At 36.1% G+C, this 24,788-nt stretch overlaps 1 protein-coding gene across 1 annotated transcript in view; it reads right to left on the bottom strand.

Annotated features, from left to right (window-relative positions):
* The window catches only part of LOC148835752 (interleukin-1 receptor accessory protein-like 1), a 170,234-nt gene that overhangs the window by 133,817 nt on the left and 11,629 nt on the right, over positions 1-24,788 (bottom strand). Inside the window, exons 2-3 of the mRNA XM_088913055.1 lie at positions 20,859-21,045; positions 15,682-15,835 (exon numbers count right to left, since the gene is read on the bottom strand). Of these exons, the coding sequence (XP_088769181.1) occupies positions 15,682-15,835; positions 20,859-21,045 (341 nt within the window). The remainder of the gene's footprint in view (positions 1-15,681; positions 15,836-20,858; positions 21,046-24,788) is intronic.

Here is a 24,788-nt window from a genome sequence, read left to right as displayed (position 1 = left end):
TATTTGCTTTATGACGTACTTAATTTTTAAAAATAAATATTAGACATAAGTATTGTCTTGATAAACTGCAAGTGAAAAGAACACAATTTTTTTTACAATTTATTTCATATGCATCCAATTTGTTTGCATGTTTTCACGATTTTTCACAAAGAAGCTCTTCTTTCTTTTTAGAATATAAAGCAACAAACTCTTTAGCTCTTGACGTACAGTATTTGCCATCAATAAGATTTACAAAGGGCTCATGAAGATGTACCCGTTATTGTTTGTCATCGTACAGAAAGCAGCATTTTCAATAAGCAGGTTACCAATAAGGCTTTAACCGGTCACTTGAGATTTATTGCCTGTATCTCAACCTGATCACAATGAAGATAAATTATACAGCTATGGCGGTGTGATACAGAGTGGAGCTGAGCAATTGCCACCTTTTGCAAATATATCATCCGCCTCCTTCTGTTCAAGACTACGTATCAGCATGCAGTGAGATATACACTGCACAAGATATCACATTTCGGCATTCACACACATTGGTTTGGTCTTTCCAACTTGTTAGAATCGTCTTAGGAATGGAGATTGTGAAATTGAATATAGTTTAGCGCAAACCAAACAAAAACCTATTAGGACTAGTGTTGTACTACTGGAATATGTAAGGTTGGAACACTTAACAATGGTGCTTCCACTTTGCTTAGACATTGATACAGCACTGTCAGTCTAATGTCTTGTGTCTTGAGAACTTAGTCCTTAATGGCAACTGATCGTCTTTAACCTGTAACAAAGGAGCACAGTTTTCAATGTGTGACTCAACATAATGGGGCCTTTTCATGTGCTTTTTATTATTTCTGAAGATGACACAATTTACAAATTAGGTCTACACTAGTCAGATCATAAACATTAGCTGAGACCAGATTGTGTTACTGAATCTCTACTTTCAAAATCAACTGATTTTCAAATTACTCCTAATCTTGAAGCTAAAAATCTAAATGCCAAGAATGACATGACAATCTAAACTTAGTTCTAGCAAATATAGTTCTTCATATAGTCCTAGGTCAAATATACATGCCATGGTGTTATTTAGAATGGTCTTTCAAGCTGTTCTTGGGAAACTTGGTGTCTTTTACAATTCTGGCATAAGATTTATCACTGGCACCCTACTGTATATCACACTCATCACTGTGATCTATGTTGTTTGATTTATTGGCCTTCTCTGCATGCTAGATGAATTGAGAAAACACTTTCTTATTTTAATTTATTGCTCTTCTCTGTACCATCCTACCATTCAAGATGAAGAAGTACTTTTATCAACCTGAACCTCCCAAAAGCAACTACTGACTTTCAAGCCATTTCAGTTTGCCACTGCCAATGACTGGAACAATCTGCAGGATAAGCTGAAGCTATCCATGTTCGTATCAGAGGGTGTTTTCAGTTGTATGATTAAATCTTTTCTGTCTGACACTTGCACTTGTTAACACTGCCACATCCTGCTATGTTATTTACTTTTATTGATTGTTCTTTTCTTTCTTTCACTGCTTTGTCTTCTGCGTTACAATGGTGTACGCTTCATGGTTGGGCCGTCATTGTAAATGGGAATTTCCCAGCTGACTTCTCTGGTTAAGTAAAGTGTCATTAACAACTTTTCAAATAACTTTTCTCTTCGTCCCAGTTTAAAAGCACAACGATAGCCCGGATTATAGCTATTCCTGAAATAAACACTACAAGGCGATAATTTTATTATCATTTCCTTGTCGCTAAAAGAATAGTGGCTCTGCACAACCTTTTAATTTTCAAGGATAAAGCATGATAAAAAAATATTTTAAGAGCAATTAAACTATGTAAATATATACTGACATCTGAGGAAACCATCACAAAATTGCTTTTACTGTAATTGACTTTACGTCTTACAACATTTCTAGGTAATAACACGTTTAATAAGTGTTGATGAGTTGCAAGACTTCCATCATTGTTCGAGTAGACTATGCTAGTCAGATCAGTTTAGAAAACATAAAATGATGTGATACTGTACTTATGTATATTTCTCTTTGAAGTGTGACCACTTATATTGTGATTTTCCTGCTTCAGCAATGATAACAGTACAAATCAAATATATATACTTTAGCTCTTCGATAGCAGTATGTTGCTGTGTTTTTTGTCGTAAGGAAATTTCAGATCGACCAAACAATATAATTGCGTATGGCTAGAGTTTTCTACTGGTAACTGCTTGTACTTTTATTTAGAAAAAATGAAACCAAAATATGCATCATCAGAACCCTCATTTAGGTCTACAGTAATTCTAACAATTACTGTAATAATGGATCTCTTCAGTGGTCTACAAAGTTTTGCAGGGCTAAATAACTTGGTCAGTTTTATGTACAAATTTGGCCACATAAATTGCACTGCAACAGAAATTCACTTCCGAAGACTAGATTAGGAATTTGTGAACTAGCATAATGGAATGTTTTAAGGACCACTGTATGTCTGTATCTGTTAAAATATATGCGGAGGGCTGTCCCAGATAGACAGCTGTTTATCAGATCTGGCTCCAACAGTTTCATGAGTGAATGTGAAATTTCCCGTTTCTCAAAAATACTGTTGATTATACTCATATCTTCTCATTTCATAGTGCTAACATAGCCTTGTACACAGGATCATCTATGACCCCAGTAGTATTTTAGATTGAAATCAGAAAATGTTCTTGCTCCATATCTTTAAATATAGGAAATTAGAAACAGAAGTACTGAGCAATATATAAACTTTTTAAATTTTTACAAATACTAGAAACGCATCAAGAAAATGCTATCAGACAATGTCAGAATAATTCTATTCTAATAATTCTCCAGAGAGCAGAAAGCTTTGCACACAGTACATGCCATAGTAATCCACATTATAGAACCCAAAAACATTTACTAATTAGAGGAGGCCATTTGTACATTTTGGCTCATTTGGTTGCTAGTAGCTAATTGATCCGAGGATTTAATCCAGCAGTTTCAGGAAAGAAGCAGTGGTATTGGCTTCAAGATTAATGCTGGGTAGTTTGTTTCAGACTCTCAAAATATTTTGCGAAAAATTATAGTTTGGGTTTCCATGTGGAAATCAGTTTTTTTTTCTTGTACTTGTAATTTTGTACATTTTATTTTTGTAAAAATCGAATATCACAGCTAAAGCTTTTTTATATTTATAGAATTGTATCCAAATGAATGGCAAAAGCCTGCTCTTTGGTAGACCTACCAGTTTCATTTGGTGCAGGTGTTACACTTTACTTTCCGTACTCAACAGCTGGATCAAAGAGACTTTGCACATACTGTAGCTGCTCAGCAATCATTCTATAGCTTTCCACATTGATATGGATGCTGCTTTGCATGAGGAAAAGGGTATAACTCCTGTCAGATTTTGTTTGTGCTTTGCTATACACATTGACAAAATAAGTCTTTTTCTCTTAGGAATGTGTTCATTTGTTTACTTCTGTCCAGTCTCTGTACATGTAGAAGAAGAAGAGTTAGAAAATATTAGAACATTTTTAATCCATTCTTTGTATTTATGTCTACATTCTATTTATGGATTTACTGTATATGATTATTGTATATAATTATTTAATTGCTCAATTACATTTAAAAATAAAAAATGTCTCTGTGTCTAACCCGCATCTGTTATCTGTGTGACTAAATGACTGATTAGGATTTCACACACTCTTTCATCAAATCTTAATCGGTCCTGTACAATGAATAACTCCTCTCTATTAACACTTACTGTGCAGGCCTACACTGTAGGTATTTCATGTGTATACTTTAAGAAAATATTGATTATTTATATGACAATTTTACCTTATAACAAATGTATTATAAAGAATGTAATTACCTTCCTTCTACAGTGCTTCCAATATACATATATACTTACTATATACAGTACTGTACTATATACTTACTATAAATATTTGTTGTTGTTAAATTGACTAGATAGTGTTAGTAGACAGCATGCTAAATAATGGTCAAGTGTCAGTCATCCTGACACCTGATTGATTACAAGCAATTAAAAAAAAGAAAACACCCCCAGTCATCTGGGAAAGCTAAGCGAGTTAAAAGGATTTCTTTAGTTTTCTTTGAACAATTTGGTGATTGAGATAAAGCTAGTTTAGAACCCAAAAGACAATTATTTATGAAAGTAAACCTGCAAAGCATAAAACTCATAAAATAATATTTACAGGCTACTGTGTACATCTTTAAAACTTTTTTGCCATTCAGCAGTGGATACACATCTCTGTCTGTGAAAAATGGTGGTTGTCATGTCATAAGCAATCGTACACAGGTAGGTCTGCACACCTAAAATGAGGAAAGAAAAAAGCTTTTGTCTTCAGCACATGAATGCCTCCAAATAAACAAGTGAGACAAATGTTACTTGACAGATCGAAAGGGGGGAATTCAATATATATATAAAATATATATAAAAAATATTTTGCCCACAGTTAACCTGAGTCCAATTTGTGCCCAATACCTGACAGCTTTCTGTTTCTCAATGGAGAATACAGGTTTTGAAGATTTTTCTGCAATGTTAACTTTGCTTTCCTTCAGTCTTTGCACTTGAAACATCTTCTGCTATATATAGTCTCTCTTGTTGTCTATCTATAATACAGTCTTGGACAGATGAACTCATCAGGGCCAGCAAATTCCAGCCTCAAATTGTCAAATCAAGATGTTGAGTCATCTGGTCTCCACGCAATTGGGGTCTGAGTATCCAAGTTGATTAGTAGGAGTGGAACAACTACCCAGCCACGTTGTTAATACCCAGTCTTTATATAGGTGTGATTAAAGGGTGATTTTCTTTGGGTCAAATAGCTACTAAGGATCAAATGGAGTAGATGTGATAAATGGCATCCTCTCATATTTTACTGTTCTTGTTACTTCAGATCTAAAACAAACTCTTTAAGATATTCTCCCTCTTTCACTTCTAATTTGGAGTACAAGAGGTGCCAGAGCAATAAAGTAACCAAAGCAGACACCCAAGACAATTGACAAATAGCTTGCATATCTGAAATATATCCGACACAGCATACAATTATGCTGCTGTATGTCTGTATGTGGCAATGTAATTAATTATACCCAGATTTAAGAGTTTATTGATCCCATGGAACAGAATCTAGATTACAGGAAGCTCCCAGACACTGAGTTAAGTGCTGCATATAAAAATGAAAGGCGTCATGAAACACATCTTAAGTGTAAGCCAGGGTGCTAAAGCCTTAAAATGATTCAGCATTGTAGGCCCACCTAAATGGAAAGTAATTGACTCTATATTTTTGTTTTTCTCACATAAATTTGAGCTTATGTCTTCAATATAAAACACCCTGAAAAAAGGCTTTGTACTTTCAGCAAAAGAAATGGTTTGTGTGCATGTGTGTGTTGGGAATAAGAGGACTTTAACAAATGGAGTGCTGCTTTGAAAATAAATTGGAATAGATTGCATCTTACTGATACTCTGACCACAACCCATTTAACAAGCAAATGACTACAAGTATGAGCAGCAATTATCAAATCAAACACACAGCTGGTTAAAACTGCACACACATCCACTGCTTTCAGTTTATTTTAGGAACGTGATATGAATTTTAGCCTCTGTATATTTTTTCATTCTTTAAATATATTAATCTATCAATAGTATAGCAGTAGAGATGTGTGCACAGCAAAGTTTACTATAATGTGTATCTAAATGCTTTTGTAACTTGATCAGTACACAGAATCACAACCATACATACTTCTACTTTTCTTTGCATTAAAAATACAGTAAATCAATAGTAGCACCTACATGACAAAAGTATGTAATAAGCTTAACAATGTCAAAGCTAAAGTATTACAGTGTAATAGTGTAGGTCCATACTTCCTAGAATCTTTGATTTACAAAAGCACAACCTAGGAAGTCAGACTTCAAGAACACATGTAACAAATGACAGTTTAACTGCATTTGTCTGACTCATCATGTTCTTAATAACAGAATGTCAACAATTATTTTAGTCTGGTAGCATTTCATTAAAATAACAAGTGCTGTGTGAAAATGGTGTCAGTCTCAGTTATGCTTTATTGTCACACTAGGCACAACAGAGTATACATCTAGACACCACTCAATGACATACCGCACAGTCATTTTGACTGTAGAGAGCAGTTCATTAGGAAATACTGACATGTACATGTGCATTTTCTTAACGAAAAAGAACCATCGTTAAATCACAATATACCCTAGCAAACATTCTAATACGTTTTCACAAATTCTGTAGTTATAATTAATATTGACATACATCAAGAACATAAAATACAAAAAATGAAAGGGCTCATATTAATACAATGAAAGGTGAGGTCCATCTTGTTTAGTGTATAATCTTAAATTTAATATATATGAAATATACAGTATATGCCTTATTATTATTATCTTACAGCATCTTAATGTCCCCTTTTATGTGCACAATAAATTGATTGAGATCAGTAATTTTCAGTCTCAAATTATAATCACAAAATCATTTAAAAATGAAAGAATTCTAATTTTAGAATGTTAACACATATGTCGACATGTTAACAGGAAATCACAATTATTCATGTAAAGATACATACATAAACATTAGGTAATTATCAAGTACATATACAGTAACAAGATAAAATCTATCCATTTTCTAACTGCTTTATCCAGTACAATATTACAGAAGAGCCAAAGCCTATTTCAAGAAGCAACAGGTGCAAGACAGAACAAAGCCTGGATGGGTGTGCCAGTCCATTGCAGGGCAAAGACAGACAGACACAAACACACAACATACTCACATCAGGGCCTATTTTCCCACAAGCCAATTAACCTACCAGTATGCCTTTGGACTATATGGAGGAAGCCAGAGGAAACCGAGGTGAACACCGGGAGAACACAGAAACTCTGTACAGGTAACAGCCCATAAATTGAACTCGGGGCCCCCAGCTCTGCAAGGCAGTAATGCTAATCGAGATACCAAGCCATCATACAAGATACGATCTCTCTCAGAACATAAAATGAAAAATGAAGTAAGCTCGAAGTGCAATCTAAGTACATTTTCTTGTATAATTATAAAGTCAAGATATCATGCTCACCGACACTGTAAGCACTGTGGAGTAAAGTAGAGTTACCATGGCAGTCAGTTAGTTGCGCTCTACTCACCTGTCAGTTAGTACTGGTTGCCGTGGGTACATAGACAGGAAGCCTGCTTCACCTGAGGGCAATCGCTACCTCCCCACCTCAGATGTAGCAGGCTACTTAAGGTCTGATCTGCCAATGATCTGTGCTGTTTGATAGTGTTTCCTCAGAGCGTCTCAAGGTCTTCAGTTCTCTACATAGTTCCCTGTCGTGTGTTTTGCTTGGATTCTCAGACCTGCTTTGTTTTGACCTTGTATTTCAGATACAAACCAATTCCCTTGTACCTCTGAACTGCAATTCCCCGGGCCACGAACCTTGCTTGCTTACGTCAACCTTACTTTTGCTCTGTGCCACCTGGCTTTAAACCCTGCTTATTATTAATCTGGACTACGCTTTGCCTTTTGCCCCTGCCTGTTTGCTACACTCACCTGCAGCTTGTCTGTTCGCCTTTGTTTCCCTTGCTTACACTTTCCACTCCAGCATAAGCAGTTAATGTGTGGAGACCTCTTATAAAATTAACTGTGATCATTTTTGAAAATTAAATTGGCAAAGGAAATTAAAAATATCATTTTTGAGAAAGGTACCCACTATTTTTTAAATACTAGCACCAATTAATACATGATAAAAACAGTGATTTTTGTTAACTTCCAAGGGAAAGTGATAATACAGTTCTGTAAACAGTCCAATTTAATTTGAACACATTCTAAGTTACAACACAACTTGTAGTTTATTTTGAGACGGTAGTAAAAAGTTTCTGTTGGTTTCAGTAAAGATGAACATTGCATTGATCTGTTTGTTCCAAACTCTTACTGTAGCTCATTTAGCTATTCAGAAAGCATATCTCCTAGAGATAAGAAATAATCAACATAGTCATATCACTTCTCCTCCTACTACTATTAAATATTCAATTTATTTTCACCTATTGTATACAGAAACATATCCAAAAAATGCATAAAATATACAAGTGAATCCAATGCACCCATAATTGAAGTGCAGCACTCACATGGGTGACATGTGGCATCCATTATACACTAGCAGCACTAGTACACAACACATCAGTTTGAGAAGGAAGAAATTACTTTTCTAATTAAGAAGGAACTTTATATAGACCATATTGTCTGACCACAGAATAGACTTTAACCCCAGTTCACTGGGGTTAACATCTTCTCTCTAATTAAGAGTGCCATGGTTTTTTTCATGAGTAAGTAGGACATTAATTTAAAGTTAATAAAATCTTAATCCGATTTGAGCATCTTATCTTTCTGCATAGTGCCCTTGTAAAGATTCACCCATACGTCCTTTTTTCTCAGCAAGAAACTCAGAAACTCAGCAAGAATTCTTCACAACTCTCTGCATGCTACATGTACAGTATAATGATATACTGTACTGTATATTTAAGATCATTACATTAACATGTTAGGAAGTCACTTAAAGTTTAATCATTTTGTTGGAAGTTTTAAAGGTATAAACCACATATTACACATTAAATTCAGCACATAACTCAAAGCTCTCTACATTATTTTAGAAGGTCACAATGGAGCATAAAGCCATTAAATTTTACAAGTCTAAAAGAAAATGAAATCAAAATGACCTTTTTTCTACTCCAGCAATAACAGGGGTCGTTAAAAATCAGGTATATGTATGGGGTCATCTTACAACTATGTTTAGTATTCTAATAGCATGTAACTGTCTGAGGAAGTCTATAACAGAGTTCTAGGTTTTCTACTTAAGGAGCCTTTTAAATGCAAAAGCTCTGCATGTCTAGATAACCTGTGAACTATCGCAAACGGTGAGAGTTAATTCAGTTTTAAATTATGTTCATATGAGAGTTTACATTATAGGAAAGATCCAAAAAATATATAATGCAATAACCTTATTCTCCATCTGAAACAAGTGACTGAAATCTGCCTCACAAAGAGCCTCTAGCACAGCGGTGACCAGACTGGACTTACAGTATCATATTTATCATATTTATCATAAGGGGTCCAGTCTGGTGAGCAGGGCATGTAAAGTAAAAACAAAACTAGAACTGAGAGCGTAACAAAAGCGTGTGTATGCCTGCCCCGATGAAACTGAAAGAAAATCTCCCCCCCGCTTCCTGGGTGGCCCTCTTCATCCTGTCTGAGCGTGTCCAGTGTGCCTTTATAGGACCTGCCCAGCTGGGGCTCACCAGCTGGAAGCCGGGATAGTTGGGACTACAAAGGTGAGGCATCGCCCGTCTATCAGGGCTCCGCCTCCACACTCCACAGGGACACGCCCCCATGTAAGGCCACTGTATGTTATTAGCAAAGTACACTTGCAAATTTTTAGTTAATTATGAGCAGCTTTCATATCATTTCTTGGGATAGTCAAGTGCATTTAAAATTGAGAAATCAATATTTTTGGAGTTGCAGAGCCACACCATGCTTGTTACTGATCAAGAACATAAACTTATTTTAAAAAGTAAATGAGAGTACAATATAAAAAAGTTTTTGAAATACTGTATTACGCTTATGGCATTTAGAACACTTCATAGATTTGTTCATATGAACTGCATTGATATATTCTTTGATGTTACGTGGACTGGATGTATACAGTATATACTGTATAATTGTAAAAGTATATAAGAAACCAGACTTGTCACCTACTCTAAAGATTTTATCCCTCGTACACATTCAAGATGTTGTACTACAGTTTTTGAAAAGGTCTGAGCACTGAGCGAACTAAATTAATAAAAGTAATAGGTGATTTAGTTTAAACGTTTGACTCAAAAACCTGCTTTTATCAATTTCACCACATGAAAGACAGTTTTGTGGAAGACGGATTGCTTTAAAATCTTCTTTCAGTAAATGAAATAGCCCTTTACATTTTTTGAGAAACCATTAAATATCCTTTTTGCAAACGACTTTCTAAAAGATTGAACATTTTTAAATTATGAAGCCTTTGAAATCCAATGATTTAGAGCCTCAAATCAAATCACTGCAATGGGAATACAGAAAAAAGGATCACCGATGGTTAGTCTGTTCTCAAAAACAACTGAGGGTGAAAGCAAAATGATGCAGAAAAGTGGTTCATCGCTGTACTATTAATAAATAAATACTTACATTGGTTTGTGTATACGTGCAACAGATAAATGGCGATATTTTTCACTGCTGTACTGCCTGATGGCTTTATGCTCTTATCAGCAGTGATCAGTACTTTAATAGAATAACAATGGTAGCTAAATGGTAACAGAGGTTATATTTATCGCCATCTCTTGCATTTATCACTGGGGATCTTTGTAATGGATTATGGACCATTGACTCCTTTGATTAATTTTCTTTTTTTCTTCCTGTTTTGCATTTAGCTCTCATTATGGTTTATTCTTAATACTCATTATACTTTACTGCATGCAGTTTGAAAAGAACCATCTCACATTATCTTTACATTATTGATTCTGCTACAAAATGTACCTGGTTTTAATATTTAATTATTTTTACACATACACACATGTGAGGTATACCGTATAAAGGCATTAACAGCAACGTCACTTATTTTTACTTATGTTTCTATTTTTTCCTAATCGTCTTAGTCTCAACGTGCAGTTACATGTGCATACGCATATTTTCGCTTTTTAGCGTAGCAAAATAAACAGTGATCTTCTTCAACTTCTTCGCTTGAACCTTTTACTAAATACTTCCCAAATCCTCATAAACACTGAAAAAAACACCACATAGAAGGCGTAGGAGACAAATTGTTAGCATCAAAGATGAAACTGCTGAGTCTGCAAATGGGAAACTGGTGAAGCACGCCACTTCTGCCTATTGCTTAGAGGTATTAGCCTCAAGTTCCTTAATCAGAAAAAGTGTTGAGCTATAGTCTGCTCAAGAGTGGCCATTTCTTCCACCCGAGTCTATTGGGAGGGGTCTCTGAAGCAGAGAGCACTGCAGTGACCACTCTACTTGTAAGATTATCACGATCCTGTCTAGAAGTGACCAGATAAACATGGACAGCAGAGATTCATGGGGCTTACAGCCTGTCATGAAAGCCATGTTTGAGATAAAAACCCAAGAGATAGCTTTCTAAGTACAATCAATTATCACAGGTGCCTGCACCACAGAGAAATCAAATTCCTCCTAGAATCTGCCAAGGAAAGTGCATCTGGGTAATCAAACTCTTCTTCTGACCTAGTGGGAACAAAAGCATCCAGTGCCTACATCTGTTGCTTAGGGCACTGCTGTGAAAAAGGTAGAAAAACGTGCTGTTAACCTTCAAGTAGCTGAGCAAAACCGATCATTTGTAGAGCCATACTGTGCATAGTATCAGGTAAGTGAGATTTGGGAAAGCTCCAGTAACAGGCAATGAGCAAAAGCAGGCAGAGGGCTCCTAGATAAAGGTTAACAAAGCAGTAAAAAATGGGGTGTGAAAGAAGGGATCACAGATTTTGCCTTGGAGAATTTCAGCAATGTCTCATCCATCACCTGATGAGCTCAAACTAGTGTTGAAAAGTAGCATCAGAGGAAACCAAAAATATAGACCACAAGTACGCTAGGGACATGTTCTGAGCCTCAGGTAGATGATTCAAGACTCATGACCATCTTCTTTGTCCACGGAAAGCCTCTTCTTACAGTTAGTACAACTGGGAAAACCAGGCATGGTTACAGAACCTTGTAAAAATGATCACTACTTACCAAAGATGTTTACATTTGTTGATTCACAAATAGTATATACTCTGTTTATTAAGTGAATATTTTCAATCAAACCGTGAACACCCAAACACAGCACCTTTTTAAAAGCAGGCATTAAAATAAAATAAAAGACTTCAGTGGAGACTGCAGTGCAGCTCAGCATTCAAGAGCCTGCTATTACTTCTCTCCTTAGTTACCTGTGTATTCTTTTAAACCTCCAAATCAAAAAAGCAGGTAAGAACAGAGAACAAAATGTCACCACGAGAATCAAATCTTAATAAAGAGTGAAAAGGGGTCCTCTGAAAGAGAACAGAAAGGAAAAAAATGTATTGTTTAAAAAAGTGTGTGTGCAAGGGGGTGTTGAAGAAGCCACACTCTTAAAGCATAAGGAGGAAAAATGAGACACACTCAGTTTCTAGCCAAATTTACAGAAATAAAAGTTCTCCTTTTAGGAACTCTGAAGCAAACAAAGGGGGAAGCAGCACTTTAGAACTCTTGTAGATATGAAGAAATGTATAAAAGGAAGTGTTTAGACTACCCCCAACTTGTAAAAGAGGTAACATTATAAAATAAAAGCTTTAATGGGAAAAATACAAACCCAAGAGGGTTGGTGAAAATGAGCAAAGGATGCTCTATGAAAAGATTTCTTTTCTTTCTGTAGATAGACAGTGTGGATCATTTGAGGACATAGGTGAGAGTCAGCTCCCATGCGGACATACAAATATGCTTGATAAGATGGAGAGATAAGGGATAAGACAGGGTTGAGACACTTTCCTGCATGAGGGACTAAAAGTGTAAGAGGCATGCTGGCCCTACATCACCTCAGTTAGTTAGGAGGTAGGGTGTCATGCTCCTTACTGGCCTGTCAGTAGCGTTGATTTAAATGCTCAGTCCTCTGCCCTAGGGGCAGTGATATACCATTGGCTGGTGGCTGTTCTTCAAAATGAAAAGGTACATATTTCTGCTCACATTCAGTGAAGTCCTGCAGAAATATATTACTGTAAGATGGATCATATTTTGATCTTTGTGTTCTCAGCAAACAGGAAATGTGAATATTTATGCTGAACCATGTAATTGAAACAAATAAGATAACTCATACTGTAATATCTCAACAAGGATTTATCACAGTGACAATTTTTTATAAAGCCCACTGACTAATTTTGTTTTGTAAAATAGAACTTCTTTCTTTTTTAAATTAATTTAATATTTAACATACAATTAATTTAATATTTACAGTTTAAAATTAACAAAAGTCTAAGCAGTATACAGCTTACATTCTATCATTGGAAAAAGATTGTCCCTCAGCATAGACTGGGAATTGAAACCAAGCATTTTCTAGCGATAGCCCAAATGCTTCCACACACCATTTTAAGCATTAGCTGCTCCACCTGTCGGTTTTACAAATTAGTGCAGTCCAACTACAGAACATTTTAAAAAGAGCAGCATGCAGCTCTAAATGTGTGATGTGATGTGTGCAGTGCAATGTGCTGTATTATCGGGTGTGCATTCTGAGTGGTTGAGTGCACTTTATACAGTAAATTTTAGTATTATAAGAGGGAGAGAGAGGAAATAAGCAAGGACTCAGTATAGTCTGTAAGATCATGCTGTGCACAGATAATTGACATTCCCATTTAAGAACAAATCAAAAAAGTTAAAACTCCATCTCTGCCTACATCAAGAAACATAAAATATAAATGCAGTATATTGATGGTTACTGTTTAGCATAATCACCATACAGTAATTGCCTGTCCCTTTTCACAATATAAATGAATTCTGAGAGCAAGAAAAATTATAAGGGAGGATCATATCTGCTCTTGTGAAGAACATGATTGATTGCTCAAATTGTGCTTGAATGAAATCATGGTCTATATTTTTTGCAATTATAAACTGTAATCAGATAGGTGTAAATTACAAACTGTATTTTTGACCCTTAACTTTTTATGCTGTGCCGGCTTTTGCATACTCTCTAAAAATGAACAATTTTTTGTGAATGTCAATAAAAATTACTACTTTTGTGAAGGATTTTTAAAGACACTTGCAATTTGGAATCTGGAGCTATGTACAGTAGCTAGCAGTAAAATAATTTGCACCCCAATCGTAAACTAAAAGCTGTCTTATGTTCCTCATCTGTGAGTCATTCTATAATGCTTTCGAGGCATTTTAGAGATCATGAGATATTGTAAAAATATTAAATTAATTAGTGTATTTGAAAATGGTTCCAAGTAAATCCAAAAATTGAAATTTCAACCTAATTTCTTAAAGCATAAAAACAAAGAAACAATTGCCATTTATTTTCAATAATTGCTTAGTCCAATACAGGGCCACGAAGAGCTGCAGGCTAATCGACAATTTGGGCAAGTCAGGACACAACCCGAATGGGACACTAGTCTATCACAGGGTACACACACATTCACACATGTTTATGGGGACAGCGTAGTGATGCCAGTTGTCTTCAACAGTGGACACTCGACCCTGTGTGGAAATCGGAGCACCTGGAGAAAATCTACATGGCCAAGGAACATCAATTTAAGCAATTTAAAAGTTTGACATTTATGACACCCTCTTCTTCTTTATTTGAATGTTAGCCTAACCCACTTTATAACTTACACTCCACACATCTAAAGTTGGTTCAGATTAAAGTTAAAGTTAATTACTTAGCATACTGAACTTCAAAAGAACAAAAAGTCTTAGCCAACTAGAAATCAATTAGCATAATTAATCAAACAGCTCATGGAACAAAAAAACTGAAGACACAGGGGTACTCAAGACCAGGTTGAAGATAAAGTAGAACTCACTTTTTTCTAAAAAAATCTTAACAGCTAATTTATTGTTGACTTGGCACTCGTTACTTGCACATAGTCTACAAGCACCTTTGCAAACCTACTGCAGAAGGAAAGCCTTCCAAAATTAAGGACATAGACTTTAATTTGTTACATTCGAGTTTGCAGAGACAAGCTTAAAGTTCATGCTTAAATATTTTAAGAGACTTTGTTAAGAAAATGTGCTGATAAAATGTGAAAATGTGAAAGAAAATGCTGAAGCAGATCCGGGCAAATTTATTCCAGTATGAAACTTTTTGCTTTATACAGCAATTAAAAAAACCTCTAGTCTGAAGTTCACTGTAGTTCAGAATATATTGACTATGATTCTCCTTGCAGTTGTACAAGCATAGTGTATGCTGGAAAAAATACAGTGATTTTTTTGCTAATTATCACAAATACAAAGCATATATTTCATTACAGCCAACTATGCTGGCATCTTCTGTAATAAAAAAAAATAGTATTAGTAAACTATTGGTAAAATTATGATTTATTAGGCCCAGAATGGCCTTTATGTTATTATAAGGTACCAATAGTCCTTCTAGAAATGGTGTACTTGAGGTATTTTCCCCATTAGCACTGAAGATTTGTGTCAAAGTAAATTAAGATTGTGCTACTGTATATTTCCACTTACTATTTGTATTAAATACATACCTGCATTTATATGGTATTAAATAAAGCACTAGGTAAGAAATTATAAAAGTATTTTCATCTGAAAGTCTTAAGTGAGAAGATTCAAATCTAAAATCTAAAAAAATATTTCCCTATAAATGCTAGTTGTTTTATTGAGATGGCAAAGTGAAACAGAGGTCAAGTTCATTAGCCTGATGAGAGCTGATAAGAGAAACATCAACTACAGCATAATATGTTTAAACTTACGAGGCAAGAAATAACCAAGTTCATAAAATCTTGCAATCAAAAGAGAATGACAGAATGAAACCACTATAAATTTCTGAGATCCAATTACCATATGCAAATCTTCATCATCTTTCATTCACAATTATAACAAGCAAAGAAGGTCTGTGTTACACAGTAAAAAAACAAATGTTGTTTAAAGCATAAATATACCTTTGAAATGTAGCTTTCCTTACCTGTAACTGTCAATTCTGTTGTCCTTCGCACAACAAAGTTTCCAAATTGCAATTCACAAGTGTAATTCCCTATGTCATCTTCTCGAACTTCCCGAATGATGAGGGTATCCCTTCTTCGTACAATACTTTGTCTCCATTGTTTTGGCTTGCATTCCTTTAAACAAAGAATTAAACAAGTGACATTCCTTAGACTAAGCTTTCATTGAGAAAATACAAAAAAAATTGTTTTATTTAAAAGTTAACTACCTTAAGTAAAAAATAAAACATACTGGAGCTTAATAACATTCTTAACCAACTGCCTCATATGTTTTTAATTAAAACTAAAACTTTCAAACCATGTCACCACTGCCATTTTCAGGAACAGTCAGCTTTACAATAATGGATGTATATATAAATATTGTATATACTGTAGTGGGTGTAGAAAGTATTGACTCCCTATATATTTTGATAGGCTTACATACTGTATTTTTTGTCCTTTTGATCCATACAAGATCCTCTACAATATCAACAATATTTAAAAAAAAAATAAATTAAACATAAAAACCCTAAAAATCTTAATTGGAAAAGTATTCACCCCCTTAGCATTAACACTCCTTCATATGCTCTGCCTCAACCAGTTACCTTCAGAATCTGCACAATATGTTGATTGGAATCCACCTGTGTGTAATTAAAGTGGTTAACCATTCACATTGAACACACCTTTCTTTGTAAGGTTAAAATACTCCTGTCTGTGTGAGTTCCCACTGTTGGACTTTGTATACAAAACATTGTGAATACTAAGAAGCTTCAGCAACAACTAAGGAACAGATTTGTGGGCACAGACAAGTCAGGCGAAAGATATACAATGATTTCACATACACTGAGTATCACAATTGGCACTGTTAAATCAATTATCGCAAGTGGAGGATGCGGAAAACAATCCAGAATCTTCAACCACCAAGTCGACCTTCAAATTTTAGCAACACATCAGTTGACCCAGTCAACATGTCTTTTTTGGTAGGTAACCAGAACACACATGGACACAGGGAGAACATCCAAACTCCATGCAGAAGCCCACCCTCCCACAGTGCTGCCCAGTACGGACACTGTTCCACTAATAATCTATTCAGGACAACCATTAGTAATCAACTGGAAAAGGCCTTCAATCAGAATGCAGCTTGGAAATTCGTACACCTCTGATTTGGAACTGGGCTGTGTAATTAGTTTGAATGAAATTCCCCATGACTGGGTGACCAGGCTATTGTCACGCCCGACATCCCTCCCTAGAGGGCGCTCCACTGCTCTCATTATTGTTCGTGTGATTAAGCTCTCCAGGTGTACCCTTTTAGCATTATTATTTAAAGACCAGCTCCTCCAGTCCTCGGGGCTCATCATTAGGGTAAGATGTCGCCAGGCCCGGCAAGCACCAGGAAACCCTACGTCCGTCTCCTGAGGGCATAGGCCTCATCCCCGACATCTCCCGCTTCATGAGCCCGGGGTCTGGAGGATCTCGCCCCGTCACCCTTGGACCTCCATGTTTTGTTTGTCCGTGTGCTCCCCCCTCCCGGGGATTTTAACTTTGTCGCGTTCCAGGATGGATTCCTTGTTGATGGACTCTCGGACTGTGCTTTGACCTGCCTTTGGACCCCTTTGGATTTGGATGCCGTTTTGTCTTCCCTGTACACTGTCTCACGGATTGTCACTATTATTTTTGTGCACTATTAAACCCCTGTGTGTTCCCTTTTACCACGCCTCCTGTTCTCTCCAGCTCTTACCGCATCGCATAGGGTCTTCTACAAGATCTGACATGGATTTCAGTCCGTGTTCGTGACAGCTATCCTTGGTGTTTTGCACTTAATACCATAGTTGGCGCGGCACCTGTGATCTTTGAATGGTATCAGAGGTGGAGTTATTGTTGTGTTCTTATTGCTGTTATTGAACAGAGATTTGGGTGGAGGTCAAATTCCCAATTCCGCTAATATCCCACTGCTGCTTCCCTGTACATAAAAGCTGCCTGGCTAAAGACTATTCCTTCCCCTCAACATCATGTTTGCAGCAATTCTCCATCACCCCTACCCCCTAAATCAGGGGGAACGACACTGATCTCTGCCAAAATTCTAAGAAAATACTTAGCATACTATCCCTTTATTCACATTTCCACTTTTCAATTTGTTTTAAAACAAGACAAATTATTTTTCTTCCATCAGCATGTAAAGTAAACGAGTGGGGAAGATGAGGGTAAAGGCACAAAGATGAGGCACAAAGTTGTCAGGTATTATCTTCCTTTCATGAAACTGTTGAGAGCACAGAGCTACGTTAATGAAATAAACCTGTGCTGGGTTCCTCTCTTTTTTAAAAAAAGAATGTCTCTTTCCCATGATGCTTTCTAAATGTCTTTGGTCAGGCAAGAAATCATTAGTGAGCTAATTTATTATTTCAAAAACAAGAATATTTCTCTTTGAAAGTACTATACTGTATATACAGTAATATAATGTAATTAGCCAGCCCATGGCTAAAAACCAGTGAAGATGTACAGTACATTGAAATTTGTGCCAGACACCTTCCACATATGGTCCCAAAGCTCTCTATACATAGATTTGTCACATTTACATTGTAGCATGCAATGCAGATCTCCAAGTGAAAATGGATGGGGATTTTCCACATTTTTCATCATTCTCATGTAAATTCAATTTACTTTATCTGCCTCTTTGGCTGTTTTGTTTTAGGCACAAAGCTAATTTTCTAGAGATTTTCTCCTAAATATGTATGTGCACTAGCTCTTCACATGAAGAAATCTACACATGGAAATTATCTTAATATGAGCTCTTCATTTTAGCAGTAGAATGTGTCAATGAATGAACAGTAGTTTAGATACTAATTTCTAAAGAAAGGGGCATTTTCATACAAAAAAACTTTTAAAAAATCATTAAATCTTTTAACATGCATTGTTAAGCTATCATGGCAGCTTCCCCTGTATTTAAAGCTAGGGGAAAAATTATGTTCCTTATCTTTGGATTTTTGTCTTGGCCAAAACCCTTTTTTCTAAACTATTTAAATGGCTGTCTTGTGCTCAGAAACTTTTAAAAAACTTTCTAAAAAAACTAATCCGCCCCCTCAATTTAAATGCCTCAAGGTTGGTGCATTGCAGATATACAGTATATTATATAATTCAAGAATAATTTTAGTCAGGTAAACTGTTTCTAATTTTTTTTTTTGTGGGACGCAAAAGACAGTCTCTTTTCTTTGTGTACTGTAGACAATCAATGATGTCAGTTTAATATATTACCCTAAAGAACTTTTATCTTTTTCTTAATAGTAAATGCTTTGTTTCCTTTCTTTGCTGGCTTTTATCATTATAAAGTCAGTGTCAGTTTGTTTGTGTTAAGGTCCCCCCCAAAAAATAAAACACTTTTGACTTAACCAGAATTCAAAATTCCTCCATTTTCTAGCCTAATACAGAGTCATGGGGGAGCCAGAGTCTATCCCAGGTAGCAACGGGCGAAAGGCAGGACACCCTGGATCGGGTGCCAGTCCATTACAGGGCACACACAGACATGAACACACGCATGCTCACATCATGTTCTCCTCCCCACTGATAGCTGATGTGTGGTGAGCGTTCTGGCGCACTATGGCTGCCGTCGCATCATCCAGGTTGGGCTGCACATTGGTGGTGGTGGTGGAGGGGAAACCCCATTATCTGTAAAGCGCTTTGAGTGGAGTGTCCAGAAAAGCGCTATATAAGTGTAAGCAATTATTATTATTATTATTAGGGCCAGTTTTCCCAGAAGGCAATTAACCTACCAGAACATCTTTGAACTGTGGGAGGAAACCTGAGCACTTGGAGAAAACCCATGCAAACACATACAAACTCCATGTGTCACAATCATATTCCCTCCTCTTAAGGGCGCTCCAGCCCTTTCGTATTTTAGTTGATTATGAGCACCTGCCTCCTATTTTGTCCCACTATTTAAGCCTGGCGCGTTTGCTATTCCTGAATCGGCATTGGAAGACGGAGACCCGACGGCATAGGCTTCATCACAGTGTCCTGACAGTCTGAGTCCGGGGCTCGGAGCAACTGGCCCCGTTATCCTGGTTTTATTCCCTGTCCCCGTTCCGGAGTTTAACTGTGTTTGTTTTGTCTTGGATGGATCCCCTGGTTTTGGACTTTGGACTGCGCCATGGATTTCCCCTTGGACTGTCTGGATCAGTTTGCCTTTGCCATGCCCCCCGAGCATCGGATCACCACCGTCACGCCCCCTGTCTGTCAACCCATCCTGATCCTGCTGTACCTTCCCCTGATGTCCTTCTCCACTTTCTTCCGGATTATACTGTCTGCATAGGGTCCTGAACTACGCTTCATGGGAGCCTGGACCGGCTTCCATTACACCATGCAGATGACACCCCAGGAATTCAAACCGGGGCCCCAGGGCTACGAGGCTGCAATGCTAAGAACTGCACCACTGTGCTGCTCCAGAATAATAATGTGTACAAAAATGTGTTGAACATGTGTACAGGACATGTGTAGGAAATCATACAGAGCTAAAAGCACACATTCTGCTTTGTATAAGAATACCATGTACAATGGAGGAAAAAGGACTATTGAAGTTAATAGTACATGCAAAATATAACTGTTGATGAGTGCAGACAGTCTCATTTATAGTGTTTGCATATAAATGATGATAACAGTTAATGCAAGGATTGACCGTGATGAAGAGAAAAATCTAAATACAAAACGGCTTAAGATGCCTGCTTCCTTATTTGTTTTCGTGTATCACGCTCTTTGTAGACAATGTGCAAATACTGTATACTAACACACCTGTTCTGAGGGAATGTTTGGAAGTAATATCCTAATGGAGAGATTAGTCTGTTTTTCCAACTTTTTTTGTTCCTGTAATAAGTGTAAACCACAATTTCCACTGTAGGTCAAATGAGCCTAATCTGCCTTATTCACTGTGGTAGTGTCACATACTGGACAGTAAATATATAACTGTATACTAATTGAATGAAATTTGAGTAACAGAATATGATAGACTCAAGCATTGACAAAAAAACCAATAAAGAACCTGTAAGAAATGATACAGTATATACAGTATACAGTATATTGTATAAATGGGAGATCACAAGACAGTAATATTATCAGTTTTTTTTTTCAACTTTTAATTTAAACATACCTTAAAGAATAACAAAATGGTGCTTACCTTATACCACACAATGTTAGGCTCCCTTTGAGGCAGTACATAGTCCTCAATGTCAGGGCATGTAATCTCTTTGCTTTTGCTAAGTTCGCCTTTTTCAAAATACCTCATTTTGGAATTGTAGCAGAGATCTGTGTCATTTTCAGCCACAGTTAGTGACATGGAAACTTTCATACAATATGTTGAATTTCTGAAATAGAAAAAAATAACATACAACATGTTATGTGATGGACATTATTAGCAACTTGTAAAATTAAGAAGTACTGTATTTAATTGCTCTGTATTAACATATTGAGCCTGAGAATAAGCTGAAAACAGATGGCATAATGTTCAGAATGATAACGTTTGTTTCCAATGCTTTGAATCATTGCCTAAACAGAATGTTTAATACAGTTTTTTGTATAGTTCAATTTCCATTTTTCTCCCATTCCAATTAACAGTAGAAGTAATAATAATAGTGATCAAAGTAATAGTTTTCTGTGAAATAATAAAACTTCTTGATAATGATAGCAGTTTTTTAATTATTCTGTTTCTACCTGTCTGCATAACAGTTACAATTTAAAGATTATATGAGAGAAATAAAGAGAATACTATTAAAATCAAAAAGTAGGAGAAATGATTATCTGACTATTAAATGCATTCATGCTGCCTCTGATGTAAAAGGCATTAGTTTTAATGCCTGCAGTCAATTAAGTCAATCTCCCTACAGATATAATGAGGACGAGCTCTACCTTGCAGATAGATGTTACAGATCAGTCCTGGTCCAGTATTCTATTTAAGCTCTTTGGTATAATGCATGAAATGTTTGACATAAACTTCCACATTTCTAGTATGTCCATACTGAATGTTAAAAACAAAGTTTTGATCTTCTTTAAAATACAACTTCATTGTTTTTTCCCCTTGGTATGAGGAAACCTGTGACATTTCTGTAAATATGAGTGCAACAAGAGCAATTCAGTTGTTTGAAAAAGAGCCCTTAAGAAACAACGTAATGCAAAACAAACAATAATAACAATGGCCCATATTCACAAAAAGGGCAACACAAATTCTATTTTTTGAAAATGTATAATGCAAATACAAATGCAGTAAGTTATAGAGTATATTGTTTATTTTATAAAGAGCTGCATATGGGTGTCGTTATTCACTAATCTTATGGTATGTGATACAGTACTGTATGTGTTTTTAGCCACAGAAAACATAATGAGGATACAGAATTTGTGGAACATGCTAACAGTATTTACAATACCCACAAAGTCTGCTTTTATAATATTGATAAATGTTTCTTTTGGGCTCTTGAGTTTCCTCTTATAAATAATTTAAATTTGCTTCAGGAGTGATAAGACCTTGAAACTCTCAATCCAGGTTTTTGAATCCGGGATGTACCACTTGCATATTCTGGCTGTCTGAACACTGCCAGATAGTGCTAGAAAAAAGATCCCTGACAGACAGCAGAGCCTTTTCAGGCTGGCCATTGTAACTATAACATTGTACCTAAGTCCCCCTCCCCTTGAAGCCTGTGTAATAGCAGGGAGAAAAGTAGGAAAGAATGGAACTAGCCTGACAGCAGAGGAGCACAGCTGCCAGCTGCCGACCCCCAGATACCTGAATGGCTCACCCTCATTAAATTAAGCTTATAAGAATGTACAGTACAGTACCTTGCAACGGGATTCAGATGTTTCGTATGGTGTTCAGTTAAATTACAAAGTGATGCGTACACATTTTTTAAAAATTAATTTGTTCAAATCCTGAATGCTTAAACTGAATACTTCTAAAAAGCAAGATAACTTACAATAAATGCTAAAATTATCTTAAAGATAATTGAAATATCTGGATTGCATATGTTTTCAGACCCATGAACTCAATATTTTGGTCTAAATGCAAAACATTACACCAAAAGTTCCAGATGTCTTGCCTGGCCACAGAACTTTTTGCTACATGTTTGCGGCATCCTTTAGATGCTTTCTTGCAAACCCTTTGAATTTTTTTTTTCTGAGCTCCATAGAAGCACCCTTTTTAGAGCGATGGGGGTACTGTTAAATCATGGGCATTTTCACCTATCTCAACCACTGAACCCAGAAACTTCTTAAAAATCACCATTGGCCTCAGAGTGGTATCGTTAGTTTCCTCCTTGGCCTGCTACTCAGTTTGGAGGGATGGTATCTGGGTGGTACAATGCACCTTCCACTTGTTAGTGATTGGGTAGATTGTGCTCACAGGGATATTCCAAGTCTTTGAAATTTTGTCGTCTTCTCCTGATCTGTGACTTTTCATTGATTTGATTCCTGATTTCTTTGAAAGGTCCTAATAGTTTTCATGGTTTAGTCCTTGATTAAATTAACTACCTACCCAAGGATCTTGACAGAGATTTTATTCTGAAATCATGAGAACCACTATTCTCCATAGTTTCCACTTGTGTCCTTTGGCTCATATTTCAGTGTTAATTTTCAAGAAGCTCACTGAGTTAATTTGCCTTTGAGGATTTTGAACACATGTATCAGGTCGCCTTGTAATCTTGTCTTTTCAAGTCTAAATATGTTCAGTTCCTTAGTCTGTCAGTGCAGGACTGTCTCTTAATACCTGAAATGAGTATGATTGCTCTTCTCTTGACTGACTAAAGAGCAGCAATATCTTTTCTATAAAGAATCAAAATACAGTACACTCAATATTCTAAATGAGGTCAATAATGCATTGTAAGTTTTCATATGCTGTATATCCTGAGAACGTTTATTTTAATTACTTCCCTACATTGTCTAGAAGATGTACAGTAAATGACAATGTAAATTTGAAAAGGCCTGTATCTTTTTCATATGCCAACACTTCTATTACAATGTTTGTATTTACTGTATGTTTATGTTTTGGTTACTTGTATGGAAAACTCTACATTTGCTAACTTTAAATGTCATTTTCCAGGTGTGTGCCTAGTCTTGAATTTACTCAAAACTGTTTTGAATTGAGTTGAATTTGCTGCTTTTATAATGTTTGCTAATACTCCCAATTTGGCACCATGTACAAACTTGACTAGTTTACTAACTATACTAGACTATAGATCAGCAATATACAATAAATTAGTTAGAGTGGTGACCCTAGTACAGATCCCTGTGGTACTTCACTAATAACATCACTGTGACACGGCAAAATTCACCACAACTTGGCAGTAATTTAAAAAGACAGATTTGTACAAAAACGACATTTAAAAAAACCCTGATCTCTGACTGTGTATATGTAACCGACCATGTTTGAAACAACATCATGATATACATGTTTGTGAAGATGAAATGAAGATTACTTTGTTTTGTATGTTTCGTTTTTCCTACAAGAACTATCAAGTACTCGTGAACTGACAGTTATTCTAGCAGATACAGTTTATCCACACTTCTTTGAAATATTCCTCAGTGGCACAGGGCTTTGTTGCAGAATACCATTCCAATTCTATTAGTTTTACTGAAGGTTTGTGGAAATAGAAATGGATATTTCATGGAACATGGTGTTGGAAAAAGAGCTAAATATATTTCTTAAGGTTATGTAAACTCAGAACCTTTGGCATATGTTAGGAGTCTGGTTGATCTAATGCAGTGAATTAAGAGTCAGAAAGTTAGTCCTTGAGACGTACAGTACAATGAAACTGAGGAATTAATAATTGCATACAAAGCTCTTTCGCAGTAGATGCACAGCACAGGCAGTACAATAAACAGACTCTGCGTCAAAACCTTTAGTGATTTTGTTGAAAAACTGACTGCATGCTGCAATCTAGATCAATTAAAAAAGAAAAAAGAAAACACATTGCATTCACTGAGCTTTCTCAAGGCAATCAGGAAATTCAAAACAAGTGTTTAGTTAGATGTAGAAACCTTCATGTTAGGATCTATTCCAGGCTTTGATAATGAAATATATCTAATTTGGACAAACGCAAACAAGATTTAAAACAAACAAAGC

The sequence above is a fragment of the Atractosteus spatula genome, chromosome 4, assembly GCF_055471065.1.
Source record: "Atractosteus spatula isolate fAtrSpa1 chromosome 4, fAtrSpa1.hap1, whole genome shotgun sequence".
Taxonomy (NCBI): domain Eukaryota; kingdom Metazoa; phylum Chordata; class Actinopteri; order Semionotiformes; family Lepisosteidae; genus Atractosteus; species Atractosteus spatula.
Note: the sequence above shows the minus strand (reverse complement) of the source record. Positions and strands in the feature narration are given on the sequence as shown.